At 48.3% G+C, this 11,943-nt stretch overlaps 3 protein-coding genes across 4 annotated transcripts; 1 reads left to right on the top strand and 2 right to left on the bottom strand.

The window, feature by feature from the left end:
• Nucleotides 1-204: 204 nt before the first annotated feature.
• On the bottom strand, nucleotides 205-1,222 carry LOC120901249 (cytochrome b-c1 complex subunit 7-like; the record flags this gene model as incomplete). Its single annotated transcript, XM_040308950.1, has 3 exons — nucleotides 205-665; nucleotides 813-860; nucleotides 1,069-1,222. Coding segments are annotated over 3 exons (450 nt in total), but the record flags the coding sequence as incomplete, so codon positions are not given.
• A 191-nt stretch (nucleotides 1,223-1,413) lies between these two features.
• Nucleotides 1,414-3,814, top strand: LOC120904763 (F-box/LRR-repeat protein 4-like). Of its 2 annotated transcripts, none has more exons than XM_040315077.1 (2): nucleotides 1,414-1,687; nucleotides 1,779-3,814. In XM_040315077.1, the coding sequence occupies exon 2, from the start codon at nucleotides 1,790-1,792 to the stop codon at nucleotides 3,455-3,457; it is 1,668 nt and encodes a 555-aa protein (XP_040171011.1). In that variant the 5' UTR covers nucleotides 1,414-1,687; nucleotides 1,779-1,789; the 3' UTR covers nucleotides 3,458-3,814. The 2 variants fall into 2 exon arrangements, with proteins under 2 accessions (XP_040171011.1, XP_040171012.1); XM_040315078.1 differs by having other exon boundaries at nucleotides 1,414-1,691.
• LOC120904765 (lipoyltransferase 1, mitochondrial) lies at nucleotides 3,615-11,819 on the bottom strand. The gene is made up of 5 exons (XM_040315084.1): nucleotides 11,123-11,819; nucleotides 9,327-9,434; nucleotides 6,074-6,177; nucleotides 5,729-5,984; nucleotides 3,615-5,619 (listed from the first exon to the last, which is right to left on the bottom strand). Exons 1-5 carry the CDS (start codon nucleotides 11,765-11,767, stop codon nucleotides 5,458-5,460), a joined length of 1,275 nt encoding a protein of 424 aa, XP_040171018.1. The 5' UTR covers nucleotides 11,768-11,819; the 3' UTR covers nucleotides 3,615-5,457.
• Between the last annotated feature and the right edge of the window lie 124 nt (nucleotides 11,820-11,943).

The raw sequence follows: 11,943 nt of genomic DNA, 5'->3' as shown, positions 1-11,943 counted from the left end.
CACGATCATCCCTTCGACGTGCTGGCAATGCGTGTCTGTATGTAAACAAACGGCTGTCAAAACCAGCTGACAGTGGACGGGAGAGCTTTTGCTCGAGGTTGCTTGGACCGAAGCTTTCTTCGTGTCGTGTTTGCTGCCGCTGCTGTAGAGCTTTCTCGATTCGTTCCACTGTTGTTCACATAGACACAAACGCGACTCTGCAGCTGAGTGTGGTTCAACGATACATGATTTATTCCTAATGCTTCACAATAATTCCCACACAAATGCCGTGACGGGATACCGGCGGGAAGACCACCTTCCAGCGTCCCGCACCCCCCTTTAGCGGTAGATGTTCATAACGCGCGGCGAGTTACCGCCACCACCACGGCACAGTGCGCATATCTTCGTTTCGAAACGCATCTCGCACGAAAAAAAGGTTTACTTGTTCGATTCCCACTTGACCTTCTCATCGCGCTCCCGGACCACCTCCTGCAGGTACGGCTCGAGGTATTTGGTGTCCTCCTCGTACTTGGTCCACTGTTCCTTCGGCAGGATCGTTTTCGTCATCGACAGGTGGAGGGCGCGCGTGATGCGGAAATTGCGCTCATCCTTCAGCTTCTCCGGCAGGCGGCGGATCGCCTCCTTCACGTCCTCGTTCTCATACAGACAGTCGTCGCGGTGCAGACCTGTGGGAATACGAGGGAGGGGCAGAACATCCGGATCAGTTTGCCATTCGCAGCAAGGTCAACGCGAACCAGAACACGGGGAGGGTGAGCTGTGCTGTGCTCAACGTTCTGTCCGTGCGTCACAATAACAAACCCCGTAACACTCACCGTACTGGTTGAATCCGGCCATATTGTAGGCCCATTTGCCGAGGGCAGCTGCAAAAAAATGGAAAAAGCAGTTGGTAAACAATGCACGCAAACCCCGCTTTACCGCACCGGAATCTAAGGACACAATTTTCTTAACATTATGTAATTTGTTGCGCCGAACGCTGACCGTGCCTCGTCAAAACAATAAGGCTTTGCGGAGGCAAAAAACGGCACAGCAAATACGATGGAGCGCTTTAAAACGTGAACAACCACTCACAGTAGACGGCGGGTCCTTTGCGTGCGAGGTACGACATTTTTATCGTGGAAAAACGCTCGGAAAAATCCTTCCCGAAATGTTCAGCACAACTTCTTGGGACTTTGCAAAAAACGAGAACGAAACTGCGTGCTTGACGTTTGTGCAATTGGCGAGCGCAGAGACGTCAGCGCGATTTGACAAGCGGGAGTTTATAGTGCACTGCTGACTTCTGGGTGATGTGCCAGCGGTGAAATCGGCAATGAAAAGACAACAGAAAGAGGTGAATGCAATGCGTACATTTTGAACTGGACAATTTGAAACACGAAAAGAACGATTTAAATTTACTTTATTTCTGCAAAACAACAGTAGTATCTTGTTTGGGAAAATTTCATACTAAATTTCAGGGATAACAGTTGATAACAATCTAAGTGTTGTTTTAGTTCATGGAGTTTTGCGGGCAATGTTCGCACAAGTAGTGTAGAATCAGTATAACAGTGAGGTATAACAAAACAAACGATCTTCTCGCCCTGTACTTCAGTGAAATTGCTTTACTTCTGGATCTGATAAGAAACGATCGTCTTTTGTCTACGTTCGTTCAACATTCGAGAGTAAAATTTCAATGTTTTGGTTTATTGTAACGGTAGGTAAGCAGCGGTTCAATCCTGCCAAACGATATGATTATATTGTATGACCTTCACTATTAACTTTAATCTCATTTTCGTTCCCCACAGGCTGTTAAAATATGAATAAAAACATCGAGTACCCAACACTGCCGGTCAGCAAAGAAGAATGTTTGCAGTATGTGTTGTACGTCGCGATGATCCACGTCGAGATCATACCAGATATCAGTGATACTCTTTTGGTAAATCTAATCGGACCACCGGAGAATTATACTCCTAGAGCCAAGCTTTATGCCACGCCCAAACTCGGAACGTGGTGGCAAAGCATGCCCGAGTTCGGGCTGGAGAATGTTGCGCCGGAAGATAATGCTCCAGTTAATTTTTATTTCATTGTGAAATACGAGCTGTCCGTCTACCCGTCCAGGGTCGGCTGGTATGAAAAGAAGCATACCGGGGCAGTGGTACGCATCTGGGCCTACAGAGCCGAAGCAAAGGAATGGTCCCTGCTGTGGGATTGTCGTTATGATGGCGTCCTGAGCAACAGTTCTCCCCAGCTCTTCTGCCCAGAGATACGTACCGTTCGACACTCGACAAAGTTGCTACGGTTCGAGCTTAACACGCGTGATCGGGTAAAAGCCATCGTCAACTTTGATGGAATTGCTTTGGTAGGTGTGGAAGACAGTTCGGAGGAAACGTTACATCAGTCGTCTGCGGTACCATTGAAATCGCACGAAGGAGTCACTCAGGACAGTGGCACGCGCGACTCAAGCGCCCTACCACCTACTAGGGCCACTGGGAGGAAGCTTACCGATCTACCACACGAAATGCTGTTTAAGATCTTTTCGCACCTCGATCAGCTGTCGCTCCGTAACGTTGGACAGGTGTGCAATTCGTATGCCGCGCTCGTATCCGATGCCCGACTGTATCGGGTGGTAAACCTGCGTCCATACTGGCACAAGATGAACAGGCAGCATCTGCAATGGCTGCAGAAACGATGCACCGGCATCAGCAAGCTGGATCTCTCCTGGTGTGGCAATGTCGACGTATTCAACAATTCCGACGTGAATGCATTGTTGAAGCGTCGCGGTGCCACCCTAACGCACTTGCGGCTCAATTGCTTCGGAGTATCTGTCAATCTGTCCCGCATGCTTAAGCTCTGTCCCAATCTAACCGAGCTTTGCATGCAAAGCGCGTGCATCGACAATAATTACATATTCAGCCATTCCTATTGCGGACAGTTGGTTACGCTCGATCTGGGCCGGACAAGCGTTTCGATCAAAATGCTCAATCATCTGCTGCAGCATAATCTAGGGCTGCAGCATCTAAACCTGTCGTACTGTACCTTTCCTGTGTTGGACAGGCTTTTAACATTCGGTCAACGATATCATTTGCAATCTTCCATCATCTGTACGATCAGGGAATACAACCGGCAGCTCATAAGCCTTAACCTTTATCGGACGTGCATAGTGACTGCGGATGCACTGGAGGCGCTATATAATTGCTTCAACCTAGAAGAGCTCGACCTCGGCTATAGCTGGTACTCAAATCAATGTTTCGATTATGAGCTAACTATGCTGGTGCAGACTTGTACGCGCCTACAACGAATAGGAATTGCCGGTTATATGACGTCGAGCGATTCCTTTCTGCAAACGTTTGCGGCGAGCTGTCCCGAGCTACAGCTGCTGGATCTGACCGAATGTGAGATACTAAACGATGAGTTGAACGCTTTGCGAAATGAATTTCCAACACTCAGCATATTAGACCAATCGAGGAGTGAAGGGACTCAATGAAATTGGTCATAGATTTGCTGGTTTGATGAGATAGAGATGAGGCGACGTGTGTATAGAACACATTATTCCGGCGAATAGTGGGATGGTGATAACAAAAATCTTTTGATTATAAGCCGCTGATTCAAGACATTGGTTAAAAACACACACAAAATCAGCATTTCATTTTCAACATTAATTCTTTTATTAAAGGTTACCCTATCGCCTATCTTATTTGGTCTTTTATGATCAACAATCTATGAACAACGGGTTGCGGGATAAATCCAAAAAGTACACTATCAACTTAACGCTACACTGCGCACTCCTTCCCATGAACACTAGGCTTCTGCAGTACTACCACTCTACGGTTGAAATAGGAAAGCAAAATCGAAAGTAAAGCATAGGAAAGCGCTACACTAGGATACTAGGGTCAGGTCAAAAACAGTACACGAACCATCCAGGAACTCGTCAAAGTCAAACAAAGTAAGTAGAGTAGTAAAACCTAGACGTAAGCGAACAGACACACAACCCGACCATCCAACTAAAACTTGTTAGCGGTGTGTGTGGATGTGTTTGTCGGTAGCGGGACGACGAAATGATATGATCGCATTCTTGATGTAACTTTGCTTCCGCCCCCCTTGCTGCTTGCAAAACGGTAAGCCGGCATTGTGCAGGCACAGGAAGCTCGTAACTAAAGCTAACCGCAATAATAAAGATGGAGAATAATCAATAAGCATGTCGTACACTATATACTACTAGCAGCGTGTGCATGCCCCGTCCGTCGCGCCCTGCGAATGCCACTGGGACTACACTACTTTTGTTGCGGATTAAAATGGGAGACTTAAAAAAACAGAGGATTCCTGATCGGTAGAGCACTATCGTTGAGTCCAAAAAGGTCAAAAAGATTTTCCAATGGGGATTTGTCGCCCCCGGGGGTTCTACACTCGGTCATTTTTAAGCCTAATCACAATTTCGCCTCTCCTATCTATCCTCAAGATCACATTAAAGAAAGATCAGGCAATCAGGTTCCACTAACACACCAGCACAGCACGACCTAAGGCGCCTACGTGCAAATTTCACAAACTAAAAAGATCCGCGACGACGGCGCAAAGAGTAATTATAAAGCAAGTAAACAGGTTCGCGCTGCAGATCATCTGATTGCGCGCGGTGCATTAGTTTCCAGACTTTTCCTTTAACTCGGCTTTCTCTTTCTCTCTCTCTCTGTCTCTTGCTCGATTGTTGGTCAAAAAAGGTTTAAAAGTAAAAACTAATACAAACAAATGAGCTAAATCGAAAGCGGATGACGCATGCGCAAGGGCCATGATGGATGGTAAAACGGATTTGCTTCGATTGCATTTTGCCTTGCTCTACCTCTCTTCGACAAACAACAGCTGATTAGCCTGTTGGTGCAATATGCCCGGCGTGTGTTATGCAAGGTCGATCGATTGACCACAGCAGGCGACGCTTTTTTTTGTTGTTTTTTCGTTCACTCCGTTCAAACTGTTGTTTGCTGGCTTTTCGCTTGAAGAAGGAGGCCGGTTTCCGGTATGCATTATGACATTTGCTTTTCTAATCCCCCTTCGTACCAAGACACCCTAAAAAGGGCACTCAGAAAGCTGTTGTTCGTGTTCCACCTCCCACCATCCCGCCGCTAAAAGTTCAGGGTTGTCGTGAACCCGCCGACTACTGCAATGCGATCGTACGATCGATCGATCGAGCCCTTCTTTCTACTGTTACTAACTACTGCTAGGTGGTGGTGTGTGAGGAGGACAAGCCTTCTAACTATTCTAACTGTGTCGCTTCGTAAGCAGCGTGTGCTCGCGCGCGCACCAGCTGTTTGTTTGTTCCGGTGCTGTTTTTGAATTTCTAATTGAAGGGGGTCTTACAATGAGAGAGAGAGAACGAGGGTCGTTTGAAATGAAAAGTGAGTCAACGACGACGTTTCGCTTTCAACTGTCCTCCGTACCGACGCCCGTCGACGAGGAAGAGGGTATGGCGGCGCCCGTCGCTGGCAGGACCAACCTTCATAAGCCCATCGCCTGCTGCATGTTCTCGGTGCTGGCACCCTTCAGCGCTTCCGCGATGCCGTGGAAGCAGTCCTCGCTGTACGCCCGGCCCACCATATCGGACACGACTGGGATCGGTTCGTGGTTCGGCAGGATGAGACTAATTTCCTTGATCAGTGCCTGTGTGTGCCGGTGAAGATAGACAAAACAAAAAAAGGCCCGATTAGTATTAGCTCCCCTGTGTGCACAAATCCCGGGACAGCTGATAAGCACTTCTCCCCCTGATTACCTTTTCGACGTCAACTTTCACCTTCATCTCCTGCTGGTGGGCGGCCGTGGTCGATTTCAGCTGGATCGTTTTCTGGACGGAGAAGTTCGGCGTCTTGCCGAACCGCCAGTCCCAGGAGGCGAAGTTCTCGCGCAGCTCGGTAATGCCCGGGAACCACTTGTCGGTGGGATTGATCAGCTGGAAACCGCGCTGCTTCATCAGCAGCTCGCGACCCCCGTCGGTTAGCTGGGTGGCCGGGGTGCGCAAGAATTCGTAGCTGTATAATGAGGAAGAAAAGGGCGATAGATTAATACGCAATCCGAAATTCCCCACAATGTATTGTAGCGCAAAACACCACACACTTACCCGATGGCCGATAGCAGCTGCTGGATGTTTACGGTTCGGTTTACGTCCACGAGGTTCTTGATTGGCGATGGAATGGAAGCGGTAGCCTTGCTTGTTATTTCGACCTGCGGGACACACGTAAAAAAACATACACACACGATCAGATCAACAAATTAATTTCAAAAAGCGTGTGCAGGAAGACATCTCTCACTCTCATAACGCTTGATCACCTTCCTCCGAAAAAGAAAAAGAAAATCATATTTTCATCCACCCAGTGTGCTACAAAGATAACCCCCCATCGAGGGGGGGAGCATGGCACACACCTCTCCTCTACCTGCCCCCCCACTCCCCTCCCAATGTGCTATCAATTCGACTTCATTCCCTTGAGGCCAAGCAAAAGCAAGATTGTTTAACAGTCCCTTATCAACGCCGCGAATGAACTGACACCCCTCCCGCCCCTCTTCTGTTTCTCTCCTCTTTCCAAAATGTTAACAAAACACACACCATTAACCAGTGTCCTTCAGTTCTATTCCTGAATCGAGTCCCTCACCGAGCGCTCACAGTACAAAGGGCGACGTCGTGGGCTGTGTGTTACACTGTGTTACGGCGTCATATGTGGCATCGAAAAACGCATCCCGCCTGCCATGCACAGAAGAGCAGGGTAGGGAGAGGGACCCATATGCAGACCACCCGCCCGGCGGCGGCCCTTATACACGATTCCGGTTTGGTTCCCTATCGGTCGTGGAACCGGTTCGCGCCAGTTTCCATTTAGACCTGACTGAAGCCAAATGATTTTAATCAAGATAAATTGGTGCGCGCCCCGGGTTCCTCCGAGATTCACACACAGGCGGTGAGGCAACCTGGGACTGGCACTGGAACGGAGAAGGGACCGGCCAATAGGAGCACTTTCACACACAAACAAGGCGAGGCGAGCACATTTGCGCTAGTTGAACTTCATGTAGCCTAGTTACAATGTAGCGAGGAGTTGCAGTAGGCGGCTGTAGCGATTTTATTCTATTTGAGACCGGCTCATGGTGTGATTCCAATGCTTGAAGTCTCTGTTTAGAGGAGTCGGGACATGATTGGTCTGCTCCTCTCATACCCATAGCTAGATGGATTCCCTCTTTGTCTAGATATTACACTACTTCGACTTCAACTAAATTCAGGCCAGCATACATTGTAGCTTAGAGGCTCTACTTCAATGGGAGCTAACAAGACTCTTATAAAGAAGCATCTTTGTTGTTCTGAATGTTCTACACATACAAGAACATACTCTCAATAAAATCAACAAAGTCAGGTTAAATTCCACAATGTTATGCTTATAGCTTGGATGATTGTAGCATCGCATAAGGTGATCTACGATTGTGATGGATCGTACGATCTTATGGAGTCTAATATATAGTCTGGATCATGATCATGGAACCGGAAAGCAGTAACTTTTGACTAAATACGGGTTTTAGACATGATTTTTTGACAAATTTAATAAGATCTTACCATCACTACATCATAAAGTGAACATATATCAATCCTACGTTACTTAACTTACTGAGGTAGTGTACTATTATACTATTATTGTCGCTATTTTAACAACTCTTTTCGTAGATAAGCCTCTAATATTTACCCAACCATGCATTCTGACCTCGCATGGCCAATGTTTATCCTCCTTCAACGGGGTTATTAAAGAAGAAGCTCGCAAGACTCTGCTGAGAAGATCCAACATTATTATCTAGATGTGCCGACAATAAGCCCCAAACACCTCTGCTTAACTTATCATTATCTGTTATCAGACACACACACACACAAAAACTACAATCCGCAAGGGTCCATTGTGATCCGATGGACTCTTCTTCGATTCTTCCTCCAAGCGGTGCGAGCTTGACAGCGGAAAGTTTTTAACTCTCATTGTTTTGGTACCTACTTCCCAAAATAAGGTCGTTTGCCAATCATTATCGTTCAATTCTGGCCATAACAAAACACATGTCTGTGGGGGAGGAAGATGGATGGAGGAGGGGGGGGGGCTCTTGTTCACTGAAACAGACTTTCATCCCACCTCATCGGGACGCTTATCACACTCCCGGGCTCAGCACACAAAGCACACAAACAAGTGCTGTGTGTGGGGTGCTTTACGCATTTGCCCTCGCTCGCCCCCGAAAAAGTAATCAAAACGCCGGCACCGGGAAGAAGAAGACTTATCACTCCTGGTACACGGCCGGTTCTAACCGGTCCGCCAAAACCAGTTCATAGACATTTGGCCTTAATTTTGTGCCAAACACCAAACATACGTTTGGCGTGCGGGGGTAGGAGGAGCCTTATCGAACGTTGGGGTGAGATGGGGTACTTAGTGTTTATCAACCCCACGCACACATGGTTCGTTGTCGCTGGATGAAGAGTTCCGTCTTGTTACGATGCTTTCCGTGCAGCGGTGCTGGAACACTCGAACAAAAGGGGCGACTCACCGTACAAAGTTCAGTGAGGGTGGTCAAGGATATGTTCAGGCAAAGCTGCTCAATTGGTGGTGGTGGTTGCATCGTGCCGATGAACTCATCATCGTGCGAAATTGCCTACCGCGCCCGGACAAAGGGCTGATGCAATACAATTTATTCCGCGCGTGTTGTGCCAATCAGCTGGGACCATTCTGGAAGGGTTTGCTACACAAGTTTTGCAAAACAGAAGTAATGAGAGTTCACCCCAAGCAAGACCCCTCTAGAAGAATCATGAGCAATTGATCATGTACATTATCTCAAACAAAGCTCTGTTTTTTGCACCTCTCGTTTAATAAACTTTTTTCATCAAACAAACACAAGCGCCGTCTGCAATTGCAATTGTTCTAACCCCTATCTCGCTGTATCAGCTGTTCCGCCATAAAGCCTTATCATTGTGATACAATTTATCATCACAAAAACCACCCCGACGGCGAGTCTCCGGGTGTCTCCGTGTGGAACAAAAAAGCCTACCACACTCTCGCTTTCATTAATAGAGAGGGTCGCGCGGTAGGTGTAACGCTCGGGGATGTAGGAAGTTGCCGCTTCTTGCAGCAATAACAGCAGCAAGAAGCATAGAGAGGCAAGACATTATTTATGGGTATGGTGTGACCCAACCGGTTTATCACGTTAGATCAGACCATCGTGTGGCCTGTCGACTGTTCTGTTGTTTTCGCCTTTTCGCATAGCAACAACAGCCAGCGCTTTGTGCTTCGGATGTGAATCCTCCCTGTGCTGTGTTGTTTTGATGTTTTCAATTTGATGCCATCCCATGCCGGCATTCTTCAACTTACGTTATCTTTCTCGAGGGATGCACCCAGGTGTAGCTTGTTCGAGTTAACCAGCAGCGTACAGTGGTGATAAGCGTTCGGTTGGCCCAGTTTTGCCGCCGTGCCGGATATCTAGAAAAAAAAAGGAAGAAAATATAATTAGAGGAAACTTACGAATTGAAGTTATAGTAGATTACTTTAGATTTCCCTTAGATTGACACTCCGGCAGGGTAATTGTAAAGAGGAAGTTAGAGGAAGAGAGCTCAAAATCACAAGGCAACCGTGAAACAAAAACAACCGATTAGATTAGTGGAGCACAACACACAATCTAAACTCGACTTCTATTCTTAATGTCTTTCCAGATAAGCATCAAATCAAGCGTCAATGTACCACACACACTCCAGGGTCATTGCAGACATCGTGGTTTGTTGTTCCCGGCTTCTTGTTCAATAGAAATAGAGTGTTACCAAGCAGAGAGCCTTGAACATATTTTAGGAACTGAATATGCGCTATACTAACTTTTGCATATCCAACGGTACAAAGGCACACGAACGGCATCTTCAATCACGGAACGCCAGTGTCAATGACATCGTCAACCCCATAGTCGGGGGATGGATCAAGCGTCCGGGCACTACCCAGCGAGCAGTGAAGAGAACGAGGGCCGGTTTAATAGCCCCAGTCTCCCTCCTCTCTAGATATCATCCAGTAGGCGAGTGCACACAGGCAACGACCTGTGTGCGTAGCAACGCCGTCCGGAGCAGCATTTTAAGACCATGGACATCAACAACAACAACAGCATCGCCATGGGCTGCTCTTCTGCCCTAGCAACAGCCACTTGACCATTTGGCGAGCTGCTGCTGGCGATCTGCTCGACGCGTTTTGTGTCCACCGGTTCACAAGAAATCCAATCTCGCGGTTCAAGGGTGAGCCGCGGTCGTTAGCCGTTTGAGCGCACAAGCTTACGTGGAGCGCACAAGAACAAGATTCGATGCTCTTCCGCGGCTTATCTAAAAGACCCCTATAGACTATAGACCCCACTATGTTACACTGCGTACTAACACGCACACACATACACACTCGCGCACCAACAGCGCGCGTGCTCGCGCATAAACTATGCAAATTCGCACCCAGTACACGTGCACTCGGTGTATGTAGAGCTGCTTTGTGTGTGCCCGGGCCATGATTGTGTGTGTGTGTTCTTCCTTCCGATTTGTGTGCACGCAGAGGGTTTGGACGAGAACCGGTTTTGTGGGTCATGCTCGCAACACGTGAAACATCACCGCCTCGCTGCTCTCATGCGCATATCGTCGAGCTGAAGGGAGGATCAGCTCGTTAGCTTGCGATCAGCGTGTGTTGCAAACATGCGAACTGAGAAGCACACACAAAAAAGGAGTGCAAAAAAGCCCTCCGTCTTCGGAAAGGGACGACGTGATTGATTGCACGTAGCACCAACAGTACCAACGGCATATCGCATCCGAGTGTCCTTGGTGGGAGAGATAATTGTGGCAAAAACAAAGCAAAAAAGAATATGCCGTTTGAGTACTGCGCAAGGAAGGTCTGTCAGCCAGCCTCTCATCAATCTCGTTGGGATTTTCCCATGGTAAGCTTCTCAGTTTCTAACCAAAAGTATGATTTCGACCTAACCACCTATGAATGATTATGGGAAACCCTGAGACCCTGATACTACATATTTAAAGGTATAAGAAGCAGACCGTAAAGTACAGTAACAGTATGTTTCATGTCTTCTGCTACATCTTCTCATATTACACCTAAAATGCAAAAAAGAATCCATTTAAACTGCTCTCCCCCACACAGCTTACCTTTTTGCCCAGCAGCACGATATCGTCCCGCGCGGACAGCTCCGCATTGATGCCGTACTCCCGGTACAGGGCGCGCGTCAGCAGCGTCAGGTTGTACTTCCGATCGTACCGGGCCCGCGGCATGAAGAACGTACAGTTAAGGTTGCCCAGATCGTGATAGACGGCACCGCCGCCACTGTTGCGCCGGGCCAGCTCGATCCCATTGCGTGCCAGTGCCGACACGTTCGTCTCCGAGAACGGATTCTGATGCCGGCCGATCACCACCGACGGTTTGTTAATCCACAGCATCAGTATGTGATGGTGGGTCAGGTCAAAGTTCCGATAGATCCAATCCTCCAGCGCCAGGTTCGTGAAGACATCGTTCGACTGCGAGATGAAGACGGATTTGCGAACCTCCGCGTCGGGAATCTTCTTGATGTCGGCCGTTGACAGCTGCTTGCTGCTGCTGCTCATGGTCAGGTGGCCGGTTGGACTGCTCGTACCATTGCCCCCCTCGGTGGTGCCATTACCACCCTGGAAGGGATGTTTCGTGGTGGAATAGGCGCACAACGCCTGGCCCGGGCGGAAGAGCCGCGAGCTCACCGGTGACGCCGATGACAGGACGTACATCCGGCCGAGCGATCGTTTCGCTACCATGGCAGCCATCTTGCTTGAGAGTGTTGGTGGGTTTTTTCCGCTCTTCTTCAGTCAAGCGCCGATGATAACCAGCTGTTCGCTTGTGCTGATTGAACGCACACACACGCGCTTTCTCGTAATCACCAACACACGCAGCAGCACACACGCAGTTTCGCTTGCACTTTCTTTGTTATATCGTGTGTGCG

Source organism: Anopheles arabiensis, chromosome 3, assembly GCF_016920715.1.
Source record: "Anopheles arabiensis isolate DONGOLA chromosome 3, AaraD3, whole genome shotgun sequence".
NCBI classification, from domain to species: Eukaryota; Metazoa; Arthropoda; class Insecta; order Diptera; family Culicidae; genus Anopheles; species Anopheles arabiensis.
The sequence above is the reverse complement of the archived record's forward strand: the minus strand, read 5'-3'. Positions and strand labels throughout refer to the sequence as shown.

What these genes read in the sequence shown, in the direction of transcription:
- LOC120904763 (XM_040315077.1), top strand. Translation starts at nt 1,790, where the DNA reads ATGAATAAAAACATCGAGTACCCAACACTGCCGGTCAGCAAAGAAGAA.
- LOC120904765 (XM_040315084.1), bottom strand. Translation starts at nt 11,767, where the DNA reads ATGGCTGCCATGGTAGCGAAACGATCGCTCGGCCGGATGTACGTCCTG. An exon ending in TCGTGCTGCTGGGCAAAAAG is followed by an intron (nt 9,435 to 11,122) that starts GTAAGCTGTGTG and finishes TTTTTTTTCTAG; the next exon opens with ATATCCGGCACGGCGGCAAA. An exon ending in TGAAAGTTGACGTCGAAAAG is followed by an intron (nt 5,620 to 5,728) that starts GTAATCAGGGGG and finishes CGGCACACACAG; the next exon opens with GCACTGATCAAGGAAATTAG.